This window comes from Balaenoptera ricei, chromosome X (assembly GCF_028023285.1).
Source record: "Balaenoptera ricei isolate mBalRic1 chromosome X, mBalRic1.hap2, whole genome shotgun sequence".
Lineage (NCBI taxonomy): Eukaryota > Metazoa > Chordata > Mammalia > Artiodactyla > Balaenopteridae > Balaenoptera > Balaenoptera ricei.
The window spans coordinates 6,259,414-6,280,393 of record NC_082660.1 but is presented as its reverse complement, the minus strand read 5'-3'; the positions used below and the strand labels follow the sequence as shown (position 1 = coordinate 6,280,393).

General features: G+C 39.9%; 1 protein-coding gene across 1 annotated transcript in view; it reads left to right on the top strand.

The window, feature by feature from the left end:
- The window catches only part of ANOS1 (anosmin 1), a 190,004-nt gene that overhangs the window by 93,215 nt on the left and 75,809 nt on the right, over positions 1-20,980 (top strand). The window contains exon 3 of the mRNA XM_059909897.1: positions 19,256-19,318. Coding sequence (XP_059765880.1) covers positions 19,256-19,318 — 63 coding nt within the window. The remainder of the gene's footprint in view (positions 1-19,255; positions 19,319-20,980) is intronic.

The window sequence follows — 20,980 nt, the reverse complement described above, 5'->3', positions numbered from 1 at the left end:
GAGAACAAAATTAAATATCCAAGTGAGATTGTGCAAGTTCCAAGTTTGGTTTAAAGGGCAAACAGGGTCTCTAGAAATAGGGTCTCCCACCCATAACTAACGTATATCCTCCTCCCCAGTGTTTTCAGCTTCCGGAAAGTTACGAATATTACGACTCACTTGTTAATTTTGAGCAGACCTACCGCGTAAGGCCCACTTGAATGGGTTTGTTCAGGGATGCCCTAATGTGCTAGAGGCCCTTTACTGTCAACAAAGCCAGGCTGACCTGATCTGGCTCGGGAGGCAGGAAACATGAAAGTCCTTACGAGCTGCAGCCCCCCCCACTCCCCGTCCTTTCAGGAGCACACCATGCCTTCCTGGGGCTTGACGTGTCAGACAGCCGAACCACACAGATACATATTAAGCTGTCAGCGTAACAAGCTGCTTCTATCTGAAAAGGATTAGCGTTGACACTCCTGATGATTTGTCTAACTGTAAGGACTTGCTTCATTCCTGGGTCCTCGCTGAGTAGCTGCTACAATCACTCACCTCTCAGACAAATGGATTCGACTTCTTGGAAATAATTAGCCACAGTGTACATCTGCCTAAGCCATTCTTATATACTGCTGATATAAATAATCTTATTAACCCAGAGCACGTATTATAAATAAGTTCAAAAGTACCTCCGTGAGGTTTAATATAGGGCCAAATTGAGAACTCAATTACTCCTGTGACGTAGGCAAGATTTTATAAGGCCGGTAGCTCAGGGCAAAAGGACAGCAGGCCACCCAGCTTGGGGATACGATTGACACGGTTCTCTGACACCACCAATTACATGATTTCTTAGGAATTGTGTATTGTTAAGAAAATGTGTCGAAGAAAATATATACGGAGATAAGGATCAACGCTAGACTTGCCTAAGCTTTTCAATGTAGCATGAAGGCAGGGAAGTCCTAATCTCCATTCAGTGTGTGGCATGTCGGGAGCAGTTCCTTAACTCGGGCCTCAGTGCTGTCAGACGCATGCTGTGCAGATTACATTCTGGCTTTCACGAGGGAGCGGGGCCTGGCTGGTTAAACCCGCAGGACGCTCTGACCAGGGATTCCCCTGGAGCTGTGCAGCATCTGATCGAATGAAAGCACAAGACAGTTCTTAATTCAGTCTCTAAAATCTGACTCATGGTGGAGACAGGCTTCCCAAGTTGTTTTGATTACCTGGGGGTCGATACTAGAGAAAGATGAGTCGTTGATTTGATAGCCTGCAGAGGACACACAGGCCTGTGATCAAACCATAATAAAAAATGGTGTGTGTGTGTGTGTGTGTGTATGCGCACGTGTGCGTGCATGCATGCGTGAGAGAGAGAGAGAGAGGGAGATATCTGGCTTTGAAATGACATAGAGATAATATTCTCCAGCCATTGTTGATTTGCTGAGCGCCCTGATGAAATATACATTTTTAATTTTCCCGGAGGAAAGGCTGTCTTGTCGTGTACATCATTTGGTTGGGCTGTCTGCTTCTGCGGTCCATATCCCACTGAGGGCCCATTCTCAAGTGTCTTTAGGGAAATGTTCAAGTTAGGATGAGGAAATGGAACACACCCTTCTGTTACATCCCTGCCTTGGCCAAACACCAGGATCGGTTTTTCCTCGTTGGACTTGTAATAGGGATGGGCTGATTCTGCTGACTTTAGAATTTAGGTATGCATTTAGGCAGCATGTGCAAGTACTACTGGAAGCTGATATTTATGCAGGACGTCTCATTGAATGGTTTGCAACGGCAAAATAAGTAGGTTATACTCATTTCCTACTTTGATTGTGAGAAACGTTTTGCTTTGATGTTGTAAGAATGGTTCCTTTAGTACAAAGGAGGGAGGGACATTTTCAGAGGCAAATTGGACCACAGGGCTGAGCGAACTCATTTCCTGTGTTTATAATCAGAAACCGAGACAAGGGGTCGAGATGATTGGGGTCGCCACACACCCCCGCATGGAATTACCCTGGGACTCCAGGATGACGGGGCTGTTCCAGCCTCAGCACCATCAGGGTTCCTGAGGCTGTCCTTAAACCACCTGTTTATAGAACCTGTTAGATACAACTTTGCAGAGCCTAGACGGTTTTTGTTAACCATTCTGTGGGAAGACGTGCCCCTCGGTCACTATGAGGTTTCAGGTCTCAAGCCTTTGTCCCTAAGTCTCCATTTCTTCCCACAACTTGTTTATAACCGCTTTACTAATTTTAAAATCACCTTTCGCCCATAGGTCTATGTCCATAATAGATTTCAGTGATGCCTGCTGAAGAAAATTTGTGATTTTGAGTAATTTTAAGATTACTTGATGTGTTCATTTTTTAAAATTTGAAGTATAGTTGATTTACAATGTTGTGTTAATTTCTGCTATACAGCAAAGTGACTCAGTTATACACATATATACATTCTTTTTTATATTCTTTTCCATTATGGTTTATCTCAGGATATTGAATATAGTTCCCTGTGCTATACAGTAGGACCTTGTTGTTTTGATCTATTCATTTTTAACTTCATTTAGAACACTTCAGAAAAGTTACGAGAATAGGACAGAGAACTTCCATATATCTTTCATCTAGATCAGGGTACAGCAAACATTCTGGCAAAGACAAGTAAATATTTTTGCCTTTCTTGGCCATACAAACTGTTTCAACTATTCAACTCGGCTATTGTAGCACAAAAGCAACCAGTGACAATACATAAATGAATGGGTGTGTCTGTGTTCCAATAAATTTTATTTACAAAAACAGATAGATGGTGGGTCAGATTTGGTCCCTGGTTTCTAGTTTCTGACCCCAATCTAGATTTACCAGTTAAGTTTTATTTGCTTTATCACATTCTCTCTCTCTAGATAGACAGATATAGGTGTATGTGTGCACTTACAATTGTTATTTTTTTCCCAACCATTTAAAAGTAAGTTGCAGACATCATGACTCTTTACGCCTAAACGTTTCAGCATGCATCTCTTGCATAACTGCCGTGGAATAATCGAACTCAGAGAATTTCACATTGATGTAATCTTAAGATCTCACATTTGGTCTGAATTTTAAATTTCACTAATTGTGTGAAGAGCGTCCTGTCTGGCATTGTTTTCTCTGATTCAGGATCTGACCCATCAGCATGGCTTTGCGTTTAATTGTCACATGTCTTTACTCTCCTTTCATCTGGAAGCAATCCTCAGCCCTTCTTTGCCTCTCATGATATTGGTTTTTTTTTTTTAAACTAATAATATGAAGTTTAATGTGGGTAAATTCAAAGTCCTGCAAATACTGACCACACAGATACAAAGGTGAGAGACCAGTTCTTATAAAGGAATCGTCTCCTTGTGGCTTCTTCTTTGTCTTTGGATGTAGGGTCTTTTTTGGTAGGTTCCAGTGTTTTTGTCTGTTTGCTTTTGTTTTTGTTTTTCTGATTTTGGTGTTTTCCTAAGAAGGGGTGAGCTCACGTCCTTCTATGCCGTCGTCTTGCCAGCAAGTTCCCGATGTTGGTATTTTTTAAGACTAGAGGCTTGTTGCTTTGTACAAGGCGCCTCATTCTGGATTTGTCTGATACTTCCTCATGGTTCAATTCAGGTTCTGCCCTTTGGGCAGGACACTGCCTCAGTGATGGTGATGCTTTGTTTTTACCAGTGCATCACATCAGGGGCGCACCAGGTGGGTTTCCCCGTTCCTGGAGATGTATCCTTTATCACTTAGTTAAGGTATTATCTCCAGGTTTCTCCCCTGTAAAGTTGTCACTTTCTCTTCATTATTAGTATTTTTTACCTTTATTTTTAAAAACTTTTTATTACAAAAATCTTTAATTGAACTATATTTGATGTACAATATTATATAAGTTACAGGTATGTATACAGGTATACATAGTATCTTTTTAATTTGAGAAGTAACCATGGGCTATTATCTGGAACTTCAGTACTCTGCCAAAATGCCATAGCAGATGATCAAGTGGAAAATCTGGATGCTAAGAAAGTCTGTTTGGTCTTTAATGAAACAGAATCCCCTGACGGATCTATTTCAAGAGGCTTCATGATAGGCATAACGGTATGAGAAGGCATGACAGTGACAGGATGGTTTTCTGATAAAAACTACCTCGGTTCGTTTCTTTTTTCCATTTTAATTGTTTTTTTTGTTTGTTTGTTTCTAAATACTTTCGCTGAAACTAAACGAGCTCTTGATGTTAGAATTCCCTTTATTGTGAACAGTAGTTGTGATCAAATGAGGCCCAGATTTCTTGATAAGCATCGCGGCAGGAGAGTAACTATCCTTAGAGTGTTTCAGAGAAAGTTGACTTGTGATGTGAGATGTCTGAGGTGTGACATGGCCGTGCTGGGCTGGCACGCTGCAGCTCCCGGGTTTAGGCTTTGCTGATTGTTCAACTGTACTTCCGTGGGCTGGCTGCCAAAAGGTTTCATTATTTTGGCAAGACGCGGTACACTTTTTGACACAACAAGATTGTAACAATTTCTATACCAGTTTAGAGCTGGAGAGAGTCCGTGAATACTTCTAAAGCCACTATGGTGCACATATTTCAGGAAATATACTGGGGAAAAAGACGCTTCCATCTAAAAAACAGATCTACAGTTTCCTACAGAATCTTGCTGCCATTAATTCAGAAAACAGAAAAGGTCTTTGGAAACTTCTCTTGCTGGCATTATTATATGCTATGAGTATATACCTGTATGAAATGAAAAGTGGATTTTTTTTTGTGGAACCCCAAATTTATTCTTTACATCCAGGCAACCATTCAGACAAAAATAAAATATAAATCACTATTTAACTTTTTTTTATTCAACAGAAAATTTTTTTGTGTGAGAGCATACCATATGTGCTATAAAACGTATGGTGCTCTAGTCTCAGATTTTTCCTTCTGATTCCACCTTCCGGCCACATACGCAAGAACATGCCACCTCACCCATCCATAGCTGTTGGAATTTGGGCAAAAAATTGGCACTTTTAAAACAATTATTGGAACATGCTTGAGAGACTAGAATTGAAAGAAGGTTTATTTTCTTCTTTAATTAAAAGAAACAAAGGTAGATATCAGGGAAATATGAAAGAACTAAAATTAATTCTCCTTATTGGTCTTCTAGAAATGGAAGGGCATCTCATTCACTGAGTACCTACTACATACGGGCATTTAAAAATGTGGTCATTAAAGTTTTTATTCTGAAAGAATCCTCTTGGGCAAATGTTACTCTTTCATGTGTCAGAAACCTCAGACCTGGCTGGAATCGTCAGTTTCTGTGTCCCTCACCTGTGTTGTCTATCAACTCAGGACCTCGCAAGCTCAGTCACCAGAATTGCCCCTAGAAGGGGACACACATCTCATCATCAGCACTTTCTCACCACACTGGAAAACTATGGACAGAATGTGCTTCTCATGACCATTGTTGTGTGTCTCTGCCTCCAGATTCTTACATCCTCTAAGCTCAACAGTGAATTGATTGGTCTGTGTCCAATCACAAATGGAGCCCTGGACCTGAATCCTGCTACCCAGCCATTGTTCCTGTAAAGATGTTTTAGTTCCCAAATCTGGAAGATGTAGGGTTGGGTTAGATGCCATCAAAGATGCTTGCCTTTCTAAAATTCTGTGTTTCCATGTTGTAACCCCTGCAACATTCTCTGGGACCTGGATCTGTTGATTATTTCCCATTTCTCCTACATCTTCAGTCAGACCCCCTCCACCTGATCCTTTTTTTCTGCCTACCAATATGTTCCACACCCTTCTTTTTCAGTCTCCCCGGGCACAAATACAGAAGAGGGGGCAAGATAGATCACACAAAAACATTTTGCTGAACTGTGAGGTCACCTCAGTGTTGCCATTCTAGCTCTCATATATCCCAGCTCCCCAAATTCTTGACATGCCAACTTCATATTTTCTCTACTTCCTTTTGACATGTATCTTGGACTTTTGCTTAAAAGTGAACATGCCTTGTTTACCTTTCTAGACTGTGAAGAACTTGAAGGCAGGTGTGTGTGTGTGTGTGTGTGTGTGTGTGTGTGTGTGTAATTCATAAATTTAACAGACCCATCACTTAGCGTGACGCCGTGGTGATGGAATTCAGCACATGTTTATGAAAGAAATGAATGCATGATGTAGAAAGAAAGAGAAAAGAAACCTGTAAATGCTCATCATTAGCTTTACCCTTTCTCCAGAACTGTGTATCCATAATTCCAGTAGCTTGGTGGACATCCTTCCCTGTATATCCACTTGACAGCTCAAACTCATCACGTTAAACGCTTAATTCCACCTCTTGCCCCATGTTTGTTTCGCCTGCACCCTCCGTCATATTGACACAGTCAGCTCCTTTTCACTTGAAGTTAGAAAGTTGGGTGCCTTTCCCATTCTCATTTCTCCCACATTGCCTTTCGTAGGTTGATTTTTTCTTTTCCTTTCATCCAATGTCCTCTTCCATCCAAATGGCGTATTGGCACTAGAAGTGCTGGAGAGAAGGTTTGGAAGAAATTGTAAAAACTTTTGCTCTGGTTTCATTTGCTGCATATTTTGCCTCCATAATCCATCTCCTATTCTAACACTCAAGTCATTTTTAGCACAGATAGGGGCAAGCAACTCCTTTCTAGGACTGTCAGTGGCTCTCATTGAATTCCAAGGGCCATCTTCCTAGCCTTGTGTTTTATTGCATCTTCTTTTTTAGCTCTCACACTCCACATATTTACGACATTGTCCAGGCCCCAGATCTATTTACAATTGATCAGGTCCTCCTCATCCTTCTAAGGTAATTCATGAGCCCTCAGTTCTGTGAAATCCTCTCCAATTATCCCATACGGAACAACATACCACTTTGGTTTCTTATGGGACTTTATTCTTCTATCACTTATTGTATGCTTTGTTGCTGTAGACTGATTTATTTGCATGCTTTTCTCCCATGGAGATGATAGACTACCTCAGGGTGGAACAAATTTCGGCCAGATTTCCCCCACCTTGATGAGTCGATGACCACTTAGCACATAGGAAATATGAATCCACATTCATTGATTTAGCAGAAGTTAATGTGAACAGGTTGAAAAGTATGGAATGCTGGCTGCTTTGTTTTAACGTGGGTTCTGTCTATTTAGCATAATGTAATTATGGGTTCTGTTTCCTTGAGGATTGGGCATGTGTGAAAATTTGAATTTTATAGGAAACTTTTTTGCCTCAGAATTTTTTGTGATTGCCATTTAGGTAATATAATTTCCTTTTCTGTACTTTTGCGTGAAAGTTTTGGGTTAAATATAAGGTATGGAACTTTGTGCTAAACTGCCCAGATGGTAGTTCACCAAAGCAATATCAATAATTTTCCTCTTTGTCAGTACTTTGGCTCAGAAGAGTGGGATCTCTTTGTCTGTGGTATACATAAATACCTTGGAATTTGTAGCACCTAGGGCATTCTGGAGCTGAATCCTCCTTGGGATCATAATAATTTAGTAATCTCATAGATTTGCAGACTGCTCTTCAGTTTCCAAATCCCTGTCACATATCTCATCTCTTTAAGCTCTTGTAGCATGTGGCGTAAATGGGGCAGTGCTTTATAATGGAAATAACATTCCTTGGAGTGTGCCAAAGCGTGGCTCCAAATTCCAGTTCCCATAGCCTCACCCACAGTCACTTGCTTTGTTTCCTCAACCTCTCTAAACTGCAATTTCCTCTCTCTAAAATGTGAGAATAATAGTACCTAATTTTACACACTTCCGTAGTTTTGTTGTTAAGAGGCTCCACTGAACAAATCATTTTAAACGTGCTCCATAAATCTGTAAAGATTCTCTCACATTCAGTAATAGTTTAACAAGTTAACATGGATGATTGTGTTCTCATATTTGAATTATCAAGCTGAGGCTAAATAGTTAATGTGATTTTCTCAGTTGTAGATTAGACACATGGCCAAGTTAGGGCTCAAACCAAGGCTTTCCATTCCATGGTGCACATGGCTTGTTTTTTTTTTTTTTTTTTTTTTTTTTTACATGGCTTGTTTTTTATAATCTGTTCTCTTGTTTGCATGTTCAGTCCCATATGCCTTGTGAAGGATTATAAAAGGGTTTGCAGACATATTCCCTCCTCAAGAGGATCTGGAGGTAGTGTAACTTTAATACAAGTCATAGGCTCCACAAATCAGTCAAAAATGTGAGAATTCTTGAGGGGAACTCTAAATGCTACATGGTTGCAGAGAGGGCAAATCAGTGTGTGCTGTGTGGATAGCAATGGCCAAAAATAGATGGTTTGAAGCAGCTACTGATCTGAGTAGAGAAGGACAGACTAGCTTGTCTGTAAGGAAGACATATCATTAACAGAGTGGAATTAGAAAGGATCTTGTTTGGAGGGAACAGAAAAGCAACCAGCTTCACTGGAAGCAATTCATAGGAGGTTGAAGGAGTTGGTTGGACAGGATTTGCTGGTTGACCAGATGTTTTGAATGTAAAACCATGTACTTTAGGTTAAATTCGATAATGATTGACTAATTGTATCAGTGACCTCACATCTTCAAAACCGTGTTTTAGAAGGATGAATGTGGCCAAAATGTATAGAATTGTTCCATGATTGCAGGTCATGGTCCTGAGTAGCATTTACTCCTCCATCCTGGGGAAGTTGTTTCTCAGGACCAGCTCTGTTACTGCGGTTCCTTTGCATGTTGTTCAAAAATTCTCAACCTTGGCACGGTTAACATCTGGAGTCAGGTAATTTTTTATCATGTGAGTGCTATCTGGGCCCTGGAGGATGTTTAAGCAGCATCCGTAGCGTCACCCCCGAGAAGCCAGTACCTCTCCCCTTAATCATAACAAAATGATTCCAGACATTGCCAAATGTCCCCTGGGAATACAAAATCACTCCCATTTCAGAACCACTTACTTAGAGCAATTTTTAAAATTTACCTACTATCGTTTTTTTTTTTTTTTTTAGCCACGCCACGCAGCTTACAGGATCAAGCCTGGGCTCCCTGCAGTGGAGGCGTGGAGTCCTAACCACTGGACCACCAGGGGATTCCCTCTAGTATATTATGATATAAATTAATTACAATAAAAAAAACCTGTACAGTGTTGTACAATATATTTAAAAGTTGGAAGGGTTTATATAAATTCTGCATCATTGGCTTCTCTGTAAAGTTTGAGTGTCAGGCAATTCTGGAAAACAACCAGAAGGCAGTAAAGAGCAGTTGTTTCCTGGGTATTGGCTGACCTCTCCAGCTTACCATTCTTTCTGTCACCCCAGTTATCCAAAATTTACCCCCTTCACTCTTCCTCATTATTTGCTTGGTCTCTGGAAGTACTTGGGTATCCCAGTCCTAAGTACTGGTTATAAAAACATTTCAATTTATCAATAAATTCATTCAGCAGGTGTTTATTGAGCTGCAACTAAATGATAAGAATATTGTAGTAAATGTCACAAAGTCTCATTGCTCACTATTCCATGAGTGGAATATTGTATGAACATGTTTTATATTATGGTACATTTTATTTTTTATTTATTTATTTTAAACACAACATATCTCTCACTTTATTTATTTCTTTTTTAAGTTCACTTAGAAGTAGTTTGGGTTTTCAGCATATAGGTCTTGACATTTTTAAATCAGATTTATCCCTAATTATTTTTTTTGAATTTATTTTATTTATTTTTTGTATACAGCAGGTTCTTATTAGTTATCTATTTTATATGTATTAGTGTATACATGTCAATCCCAATCTCCCAATTCATCCCACCACCACCACCCACACCCCCCGCCGCTTTTCCCCCTTGGTGTCCATACGTTTGTTCTCTACATCTGTGTCTCTCTTTCTGCCTTGCAAACCGGTTCATCTGTACCATTTTTCTAGATTCCACATATATACATTAATATATGATATTTGTTTTTCTCTTTCTGACTTACTTCATTCTGTATGACAGTCTCTAGGTCCATCCATGTCTCTACAAATGACCCAATTTCGTTCCTTTTTATGGCTGAGTAATATTCCATTGTATATATGTACCATATCTTCTTTATCCATTCGTCTGTTGATGGGCATTTAGGTTGCTTCCATGTCCTGGCTATTGTAAATAGTGTTGCAATGAACACTGGGGCGCATGTGTCTTTTTGAATTATGGTTTTCTCTGGGTATATGCCCAGTAGTGGGATTCCTGGATCATATGGTAATTCTATTTTTAGTTTCTTAAGGAACCTCCATACTGTTCTCCATAGTGGCTGTATCAATTTACATTCCCACCAACAGTGCAAGAGGGTTCCCTTTTCTCCACACCCCCTCCAGCATTTGTTGTTTGTAGATTTTCTGACGATGCCCATTCTAACTGGTGTGAGGTGATACCTCATTGTAGTTTTGATTTGCATTTCTCTAATAATTAGTGATGTTGAGCAGCTTTTCATGTGCCTCTTGGCCATCTGTATGTCTTCTTTGAAGAAATGTCTATTTAGGTCTTCTGCCCATTTTTTGATTGGGTTGTTAGTTTTTTTAATATTGAGCTGCATGAGCTGTTTATGTATATTTTGGAGATTAATCCTTTTTCCATTGATTTGTTTGCAAATATTTTCTCCCATCCTGAGGGTTGTCTTTTCGTCTTGTTTATAGTTTCCTTTGCTGTGCAAAAGCTTGGACGTTTCATTAGGTCCCATTTGTTTATTTTTGTTTTTATTTCCATTACTCTAGGAGGTGGATCAAAAAAGATCTTGCTGTGATTTATGTCAAAGAGTGTTTTTCCTATGTTTTCCTCTAAGAGTTTTATAGTGTCCGGTCTTACATTTAGGTCTTTAATCCATTGTGAGTTTATTTTTGTGTATGGTGTTAGGAAGTGTTCTAATTTCATTCTTTTACATGTAGCTGTCCAGTTTTCCCAGCACTTCTTATTGAAGAGGCTGTCTTTTCTCCATTGCATATCCTTGCCTCCTTTATCATAGATTAGTTGACTATAGGTGCATGGGTTTATCTCTGGGCTTTCTATCTTGTTCCATTGATCTATATTTCTGTTTTTGTGCCAGTACCATACTGTCTTGATTACTGTAGCTTTGTAGTATATTCTGAAGTCAGGGAGTCTGATTCCTCCAGCTCCGTTATTTTCCCTCAAGATTGTTTTGGCTATTCAGGGTCTTTTAGGTCTCCATACAAATTTTAAGATTTTTTGTTCTAGTTCTGTAAAAAAATGCCATTGGTAATTTTATAGGGATTGACCTGAATCTCTAGATTGCTTTGGGTAGTATAGTCATTTTCACAATATTGATTCTTCCAATCCAAAAACATGGTATATCTCCCCATCTGTTTGTGTCATCTTTGATTTCTTTCATCAGTGTCTTAAAGTTTTCTGAGTACAGGTCTTTTACCTCCTTAGGCAGGTTTATTCCTAGGTATTTTATTCTTTTTGTTGCAATGGTGAATGGGATTGTTTCCTTAATTTCTCTTTCTGATCTTCTGTTTTTAGTGTACAGGAATGCAAGAGATTACTGTGCATTAATTTTCTATCCTGCAACTTTACCAAATTCATTGATTAGCTCTAGTAGTTTTCTGGTGGCATTTTTAGGATTCTCTATGTATAGTATCATGTCATCTGCAAATAGTGGCAGTTTTACTTCTTCTTTTCCAATTTGTATTCCTTTTATTTCTTTTTCTTCTCTGATTGCCGTGACTAAGCCTTCCAAAACTATGTTGAATAAGAGTGGTGAGAGTGGGCATCCTTGTCTTGTTCTTGATCTTGGAGGAAATGCTTTCAGTTTTTCACCATTGAGAATGATGTTTGCTGTGGGTTTGTCATATATGGCCTTTATTATGTTGAGGTAGGTTCCCTCTATGCCCACTTTCTGGAGAGGTTTTATCATAAATGGGTGTTGAATTTTGTCAAAAGCTTTTTCTGCATCTATTGAGATGATCATATGGTTTTTATTCTTCAATTTGTTAATATGCTGTATCACATTGGTTGATTTGCATATATTGAAGAATCCTTGCATCCCTGGGATAAATCCCACTTGATCATGGTGTATGATCCTTTTAATGTGTTGTTGGATTCTGTTTGCTAGTATTTTGTTGAGGATTTTTGCATCTATATTCATCAGTGATATTGGTCTGTAATTTTCTTTTTTTGTAGTTTCTTTGTCTGGATTTGGTATCAGGGTGATGGCGGCCTCATAGAATGAGTTTGGGAGTGTTCCTTCCTCTGCAAATTTTTGGAAGAGTTTGAGAAGGATGGGTGTTAGCTCTTCTCTAAATGTTTGATAGAATTCACCTGTGAAACCATCTGGTCCTGGACTTTTGTTTGTTGGAAGATTTTTAAGCACAGTTTCAGTTTCAATACTTGTGATTTGTCTGTTCATGTTTTCTATTTCTTCCTGGTACAGTCTTGGAAGTTTATACCTTTCTAAGAATGTGTCCATTTCTTCCAGGTTGTCCATTTTATTGGCAGAGTTGCTTTTGTTAGTCTCTTGTGATGCTTTGTATTTCTGCAGTGTCCGTTGTAACTTCTCCTTTTTCATTTATAATTTTATTTGAGTCCTCTCCCTCTTTTTTTGATGAGTCTGGCTAAAGGTTTATCAATTTTGTTTATCTTCTCAAAGAACCAGCTTTTAGTTTTATTGATCTTTGCTGTTGTTTTCTTTGTTTCTATTTCATTTACTTCTGCTCTGATCTTTATGATTCCTTTCCTTCTATTAACTCTGGGTTTTGTTTGTTCTTCTTCCTCTAGCTCCCTTAGGGGTAAAGTTAGATTGTTTATTTGAGATTTTTGTTGTTTCTTGAGGTAGGATTGTATTGCTATAAACTTCCCTCTTAGAATTGCTTTTGCTGCATCCCATAGGTTTTGGATCATTGTGTTTTCATTGTCATTTGTATCTAGATATTTTTTGATTTCCTCTTTGATTTCTGCATTGATCTCTTGGTTATTTAGTAATGTATTGTTTAGCCTCCATGTGTTTATGTTTTTTACATTTTTTCCCATGTAATTTATTTCTAATCTTACAGCATTGTGGTCGGAAAAGATGCTTGATACAATTTCAGTTTTCTTAAATTTACCAAGGCTTGATTCATGACTCAAGATGTGATCTATCCTGGAGAGTGTTCCGTGTTCACTTGACAAGAAAGTGTAATCTGCTGTTTTGGGATGGAATGTCCTATAAATATCAATTAAATCTATCTTGTCTATTGTGTCATTTAGAGCTTGTGTTTCCTTATTAGTTTTCTGTCTGGATGATCTGTCCATTTAACAAGTGAGGTGTTAAAGTCCCCCACTATTATTGTGTTACTGTCAGTTTCCTCTTTTATAGCTGTTAGCATTTGCCTTATGTATTGAGGTGCTGCTATGTTGGGTGCATATATATTTATAATTGTTATATCTTCTTCTTCGATTGATCCCTTGATCGTTATGTAGTGTCCTTCCTTGTCTCTTGTAACATTCTTTATTTTTAAAGTCTATTTTATCTGATATGAGTATTGCTACTCCAGGGTTCTTTTGATTTCCATTTGCATGGAATAGCTTTTTCCGTCCCCTCACTTTCAGTCTGTATGTGTCCCTAGGTCTGAAGTGGGTCTCTTGTAGACAGCATATATATGGGTCTTGTTTTTGTATCCATTCAGCGAGCCTGTGTCTTTTGGTTGGAGCATTTAATCCATTCACGTTTAAGGTAATTATCGATATGTATGTTCCTATGACCATTTTCTTAATTGTTTTGGGTTTGTTTTTGTAGGTCCCTTTCTTCTGTTGTTTTTCCTACTTAGAGGAGTTTCTTTAGCATTTGTTGTAGAGATTGTTTGGTGGTGCTGAATTCTCTTAGCTTTTGCTTTTCTGTAGAGTTCTTGATTTCTCCATGGAATCTGAATGAGATCCTTGCCAGGTAGAGTAATCTTGGTTGTAGGTTCTTCCCTTTCATCACTTTAAATATATCGTGTCACTCTCTTCTGGCTTGTAGAGTTTCTGCTGAGAAATCAGCTGTTCACGTTATGGGAGTTCCCTTGTATGTTATTTGTCGTTTTTCCCTTGTTGCTTTCAATAATTTTTCTTTGTCTTTAATTTTTGTCAATTTGATTACTATGTGTCTCGGCGTGTTTCTCCTTGGGTTTATCCTGTATGGGACTCTCTGCGCTTCCTGGACTTGGGTGGCTATTTCATTTTCCATGTTAGGGAAGTTTTTGACTATAATCTCTTCACATATTTTCTCGGGTCCTTTCTCTCTCTCTTCTCCTTCTGGGACCTCTACAATGTTAATGTTGTCCCAAAGGTCTCTTAGGCTCTCTTCATTTCCTTCCATTCTTTTTTCTTTATTCTGTTCTGTGGCAGTGAATTCCACCATTCTGTCTTCCAGGTCACTTATCCGTTCTTCTGCCTCAGTTATTCTGCTATTCTTTCCTTCTAGTGTGTTTTTCATTTCAGTTATTGTATTGTTCATCTCTGTTTGTTTGTTCTTTAATTCTTCTAGGTGTTTGTTCTTTAATTCTTCTAGGTCTTTGTGAAACATTTCTTGCATCTTCTCAATCTTTGCATCCATTCTTTTTCCGAGGTCCTGGATCATCTTCACTATCATTATTCTGAATTCTTTTTCTGGAAGGTTGCCTATGTCCACTTCATTTAGTTGCTTTTCTGGGGTTTTATCTTGTTCCTTCATCTGGTACATAGCCCTCTGCCTTTTCATCTTGTCTATCTTTCTGTGAACGTAGTTTTTGTTCCACAGCCTGCAGGATTGTAGTTCTTCTTGCTTCTGCTGTCTGCCCTCTGTTGGATGAGGCTATCTAAGAAGCTTGTGCAAGTTTCCTGATGGGAGGGACTGGTGGTGGGTAGAGCTGGCTGTTGCTCTGGTGGGCAGAGCTCAGTAAAACTTTAATCCGCTTGTCTGCTGATGGGTGGGGCTGGGTTCCCTCCCTGTTGGTTATTTGGCCTGAGGCAACCCAACACTGGAGCCTACCTGGGCTCTTTGGTGGGGCTAATGGAGGACTCTGGGAGGGCTCATGCCAAGGAGTACTTCCCAGAACTTCTGCTGCCAGTGTCCTTGTCCTCACGGTGAGACACAGCCGCCCCCCGCCTCTGCAGCAGACCCTCCAACACTAGCAGGTAGGTCTGGTTCAGTCTCCTATGGGGTCACTGCTCTTTCCCCTGGGTCCCGATGTGCACACTACTTTGTGTGTGCCCTCCAAGAGTGTCTTTGTTTCCCCCAGACCTTTCGAAGTCCTGCAATCAAATCCCAGTAGCCTTCAAAGTCTGATTCTCTGGGAATTCCTCCTCCCATTTCCTGACCCCCAGGTTGGGAAGCCTGACATGTAGCTTAGAACTTCACTCAGGTGGTGGACTTCTGTGGTATGATTATTCTCCATTTTGGGGGTCACCCACCCAGCGGTTACGGGATTGGATTTTATTGTGATTGCGCCCCTCCTACTGTTTCACTGCGGCTTCTCCTTTGTCTTTGGATGTGGGGTATCTTTTTTGGTGAGTTCCAGTGTCTTCCTGTCGATGATTATTCAGCAGTTAGTTGTGATTCTGTTGCTCTCACAAGAGGGAGGGAGCACTCGTCCTTTTACTCCACCATCTTGAACCAATCACTATTACTGTACATTTAAAAAATATAAATTTAATATACAATTATCATCTGAGCAAGTGATATTGTGAATGTATCTTTCTAGATTAAGTAAAAAAAAAAATTGATAGCTACATTCCAAATGATGATCAATGTGATTAGCTTGCTCAACCTTTTTTTTTTTTAAGTTTCTCTGAAATGTGAAGTTTCTCTTCATTGGGCTTGAAGCAGTAGCCTAGGAGGAAATGATTTCAAACAGTTGATCAGCCTAAAACTTGAAAGCCTAAACCACTTGCTAAAATACTTACTTTGAGTACTGTTTTTGTTTGTTTGTTTGTTTGTTTTTGTAGTTTGACGCAGTATGTGATCATGGCCCTTAGAGTTGCAGTTGTTTGCTTGTAGTATTATTTCTCTTCTACTCCCTTCACACAGGGAAGAGAGTTTTGCGACTACCTTTTTTTGGCAGTACTTTTTTATTATTATTACTTGGAGAAATAGAAAGTGTTTTCTTCTTGTTCAAAGTATGAGAGAAAAGGCTGTCATTTTTTTCCTTTTCAGCTTTTGTTGAAATCATTTTACCTGGCCAGTAGCACCATAAATAAGTAGAGCTTTGGAAAATTTATCCTGCAAAGATTTACTCAAATGTTTACATCTAGGCTGTTCTTGTCAGGTAGTTTTCACAGAGGATTACTAAAAGAAAATGTTGGCTGTCATTAGTAGCATTTTGAGATGTATCTTTAGGTGCTACTGATTAGTGGTGACTGGAAATGAGGCAAGCATGCAATTAAAATAGAACTTTAAATGAATTGCATATACCAATGCTAGACTTAACAGATGGAGATTCTGGGTTAACAAGAAGACAAGCGCATTACGTATTGCTGTTGTTAGCATTTCAGAAATATGCCCACTTTTGTAAATGATATCTAGTTTTTATAAGGCATTTATTCCACAAGTTGTCAGGAATATGGTTATTTGGAATCATGGACATCACAAAGGACTGACTTTTAATGCACTCATGCATGTCTCTAGTTGTGAAAATGCAACTGTACACATGTAATATCTTGTTTTCATAATTTACATTTTCAGTAATGACAGAAAGCAAGAATTACATAATTATTCAGAGACATTTTTAGCCACATTGCACTGAACAGTTTTTATATGGAATAAATGCTTGTTGGATGTTTCCCGAGTGAAATGACAGAGACTTAACTTGTCAGTAGCTGAGCCTCTGTCCGTGAAAAATCCCCACGTCTTGTGGTGCGGTCCTGCTCCGTTGTAGGCCACTTCTTCAAATGAAAAAAACTGCAAGGTATTTGAAAGAGTGCCAGTTATTCATTTCAAGTAGTCTTGAGAAGGAGTTAGGTCTAAGCATATTTATTAAATGACCAGTAAAGTTTTTTGGCTAGGAGCCAATGTCTTGCAACAAATTAGGATAGCTCTGTGGCTAAGGCATTGGATGTACCTTTAGGAAACAAAACTCACTCTTTAGGGAGCTCATGAAATATGTAAGGTAGACAAGTTTTAAACTATTTCATTGCTATTAGAAAAATGGTATTCTTTTAGAATTGTTATATTGGTGAAAAATTGTACATCTATTTTAAAACATGCTTGGAAGAGGTGAACACTAATAGACTTGGGACACGCTTATATAGATCTTGGAAAAGCATCATTGACGAGCTCAAGTTTTTTTATTTAAAATAACTAAAAATGAATTGTTCATATGCAACATTAAAGGATATCAAATCTAGAATAGTCTCACAAGAAGTAGACTGATTCTTAAATGATACTTACATGAACCAAGAAAGAGCCATTACAGACTCTGTTTTTTTTTTTTTTTTTAAAGGAATTCCTTTATTTTTTTTTTATTATTTATTTATTTATTTATTTATTTTCGGCTGTGTTGGGTCTTCATTTCTGTGTGAGGGCTTTCTCTAGTTGCGGCAAGCGGGGGCCACTCTTCATCGCTGTGCGCGGGCCTTTCACTATCGTGGCCTCTCTTGTTGCGGAGCACAAGCTCCAGACACGCAGGCTCAGTAGTTGTGGCTCACGGGCCTAGTTGCTCCGTGGCATGTGGGATCTTCCCAGACCAGGGCTCGAACCCGTGTCCCCTGCATTGGCAGGCAGATTCTCAACCACTGCGCCACCAGGGAAGCCCCAGACTCTGTTTTCATCAAATTCTACAGCAGTTTTTTTTTTTCCCCCAGCTTTATTGAGATATAAGTGACATATATAACATTGTGTAAGTTTAAAGTGTACAGTGTGATGATTTGATACACATATATATTGGGAAATGTTTACCACAATAAGGCAGTTCTTTTTAAAGTTTAGTGTAAGCACCAAGATTTTCAGGGGAACTTGCTGAAAGAGATTCTTGGCTCCCAATCCCAGAGATCTGACTCTGTACACCTAGTGCATTTCCCATGAACTCTAAGGTGATGCTTATATTATTGGTCCTTTATCACACTTTGAGAGCAGTGCTGTGACAGACTGACAGTTGATACAGTCAGTAGTTTGTTTTCATATATGCATTTTTGATTGAAAAAAACAGCAATGGATCTTTGCAAAGTAAATTTCACATAGAGTCTTCCAGTTCATCTTTAAACTGTATTTTAAAACAGGGAGGTTACTAGAAAGTAAAGTGAAAATATAGTACAGGTGTATGTTCTGAATTCTACATTATATATGTCTGAAATTTCACTGAGAATTTTGATATCAACTGGAAAATTTATCAATAATGGAAGTCAGATAGATAGAATAATCGTGAGCTTATGGGAGCCAGGGTATGCCAATATTTAGATAACTGTCATTTAACTATACGAGATGATTAATTTGTACTAATTAAAATTTGCATTAAAATATAATTTTGAGAATCAAATATCCATTCATATGAATGTAAGATTTTAATTTCAATCACGAGGCTTGGCTGTTATCTCTTATTACAATATATTATATAGATAGTATATATAGTACTATATTTTAAGTGTTATAATTATATATTATATATAGTAGTATATATATAAAACCTACATTTACATGTATATATACTTTGTTCATTCAATAATATATTTATTATTACAATTGTTACTGAACAGTGGATCCTGGCTCTTATCTTTGATTTATTAAATCATATGTGTAAATTATATATATGTATTCAAACTTTATTCTGAAACTCTTATGGCAGAGTCTCATATTCAGGTTTATTCAATCCATTTTAATAGAGTAATTAAACTGGATACATGTGAATGCTGCTGGAGTCACTGAGATAAACACATAAGTTAACAGTAATGGGTGTGATATATATAAACATATATATATACACACATATACATATATTTAATGCAATACTTCAGTCACTTACAGAAGAATATTCAAAAAATAGCCCTATGTTGTCCATTTAAAAGCAGGTTATTGTTAAAGCTGATGAGAAAAGAATCCATCTGTAACCACAACCTTTAGAAAATATTTTTTACTGAATAAAAGTAAATATCCACACTGCTGTGCCTGACAGGGGATATAACTGCTTCTCCTCCGTGTCGCCTCCAGACCGTGCGGCTCTCCTTTCTCGATTGTGTGGAAACGTATGTCTTTCTGTCCCTGCTCGGTCGTGACGCTCTTGCTCAGATTCCTGTGATACACACAGTTCAGATGAGCTGCTCATTCATTGTGTTTCCCGAAGTCACTAGGGAAAGTTGGCCCTGAAAAGCCAGGGGTGCACACAAGTGGGCTCTTTCCTTTTGGGCTTTGTTTCTTTCCCGTGTTTACTGATTGGTTTTCACTGTTCATCTCTCCCAGTGCCTGGAGCCCTGCAAGGTGTCCTGGGACCTGCGGAAGCAGCAGTGCCAGAGCTTCTGTGAGGTAAGAGGCCCGGTACACAGCCATGGACACTCGGGACACAGTTGCAGGCTGACCACGTGCCAGTGGGTCCTTGGCATGGGAGGGCATCATGTTCTTCTGTGGCTGGGGAAGTTCACTCTCCTTCAGGTGTGTGTGTGTGTGTGTGTGTGTGCACACATGTGTGTGTAAATTCACATTAAAAAAATTCTCGAGACTTCTTAAAACCTAGCCACCCACTGCTTCCGTTATTAGTTAATCAGACAGTAAAACTTTTTTTTTAATCACCATTGAAGAAAGGTACAAGCTGTTGCCATCCTCCCACCTCACATTATGGCTCTCCTGTGGGTGATTCTCGGCATGCTGATTCTCATGCCTTTTGGAGGAAGCCACGATTTTATTAGTGGTGGGGTTTCTCCGAGATTTTCAGCTGACTCTTCACCCCCTGGGCTGCCCATACTCTGGGCTGAGGCTTGCCCACGTTTTCCCATTTGGAGGGCACCTTACTTTCCCCGCGCTCTCAGGTAGATGATAGGGCGTTGCTGTCCCAGACAACCACGGTCTAGAGTCATCTGCTGTGCTGAAGCGGGGGAGGGCTGCTTTGCTGCCCGGTCTCTTCCAGGGCAAACCAGGGACCCAGGGACCTGCTGTGAAGGTTGACGGCTGACGGCATGGGGGCCGCTCAGAGGAAGAGCAGGCGGAAATCCCACAGGGGCCGTGAGCACAAGAGTTGGAAGAGTCCACTGTGGGAACCAAAGAAACACCGTGGAGGGTGGTGGCGAGGGGACGCCGGAAGACCTGCCCGTGCGGCATCAGAGGGAAACGGCGCCGCAGGGCTTCTTTGAGTGGAACTGGGGGCCGATAGGGCACTTCCGAGCTTCTCCAAACAGACACGGTGGTCTGGCCCTTCCCCCGTGCGGGAGCTGCCAAGGTGGTCCTGTTGCCTGCGTTTCACCTTGGAGGGCACACAGATTCCGTTCTGCAAACATGCCTGTGGACCTGGGGTCATAACAGCTCCATCAGTTTTTTGTTTGTTTGTTTGTTTTTAATTAATTTATTTATTTTTGGCCGCGCTGGGTCTTCACTGCTGCGCGAGGGCTTTCTCTAGTTGCAGCGAGTGGGGGCTACTCTTCGTTGCGGTGCGCGGGCTTCTCATTGCGGTGGCTTCTCTTGTTGCAGAGCACGAGCTCTAGGCACGTGGGCTTCAGTAGTTGTGGCTTGTGGGCTTCAGTAGTTGTGGCTCGTGGGCTCAGTAGTTGTGGCACATGGGCTTAGTTGCTCCGCAGCATGTGGGATCCTCCCGGACCAGGGCTTGAACCTGTGTCCCCTGCATTGGCAGGCAGATTCTTAACCACTGAGCCACCAAGGAAGCCCCAGCTCCATCAGTTTTAAGGTGCGTGAAATACATCCTCAGTCCTGGTACCGTCTGACCTTCCCGATAAGCATGGAGATAAGCAGGGCACACTGTAAGTCCACAGAGCTGTGTGTGGAAGCGTGGAGGCCTGGGAAGCTGGAAATTATCAAGTCATAGGGCTCACCCACTGCAGGTGGCAAGACTGGTTCCCAAGTCCATCTCTGACCCCCTCTCCCCATGTCCATGTGCTGCTGTGGCTGGATTCCCCTTGGACAGTTACAGGGGCTCACTGTGTTATAGGGTTATTTTAGAAAAGTGTTTACTGTTGTTTT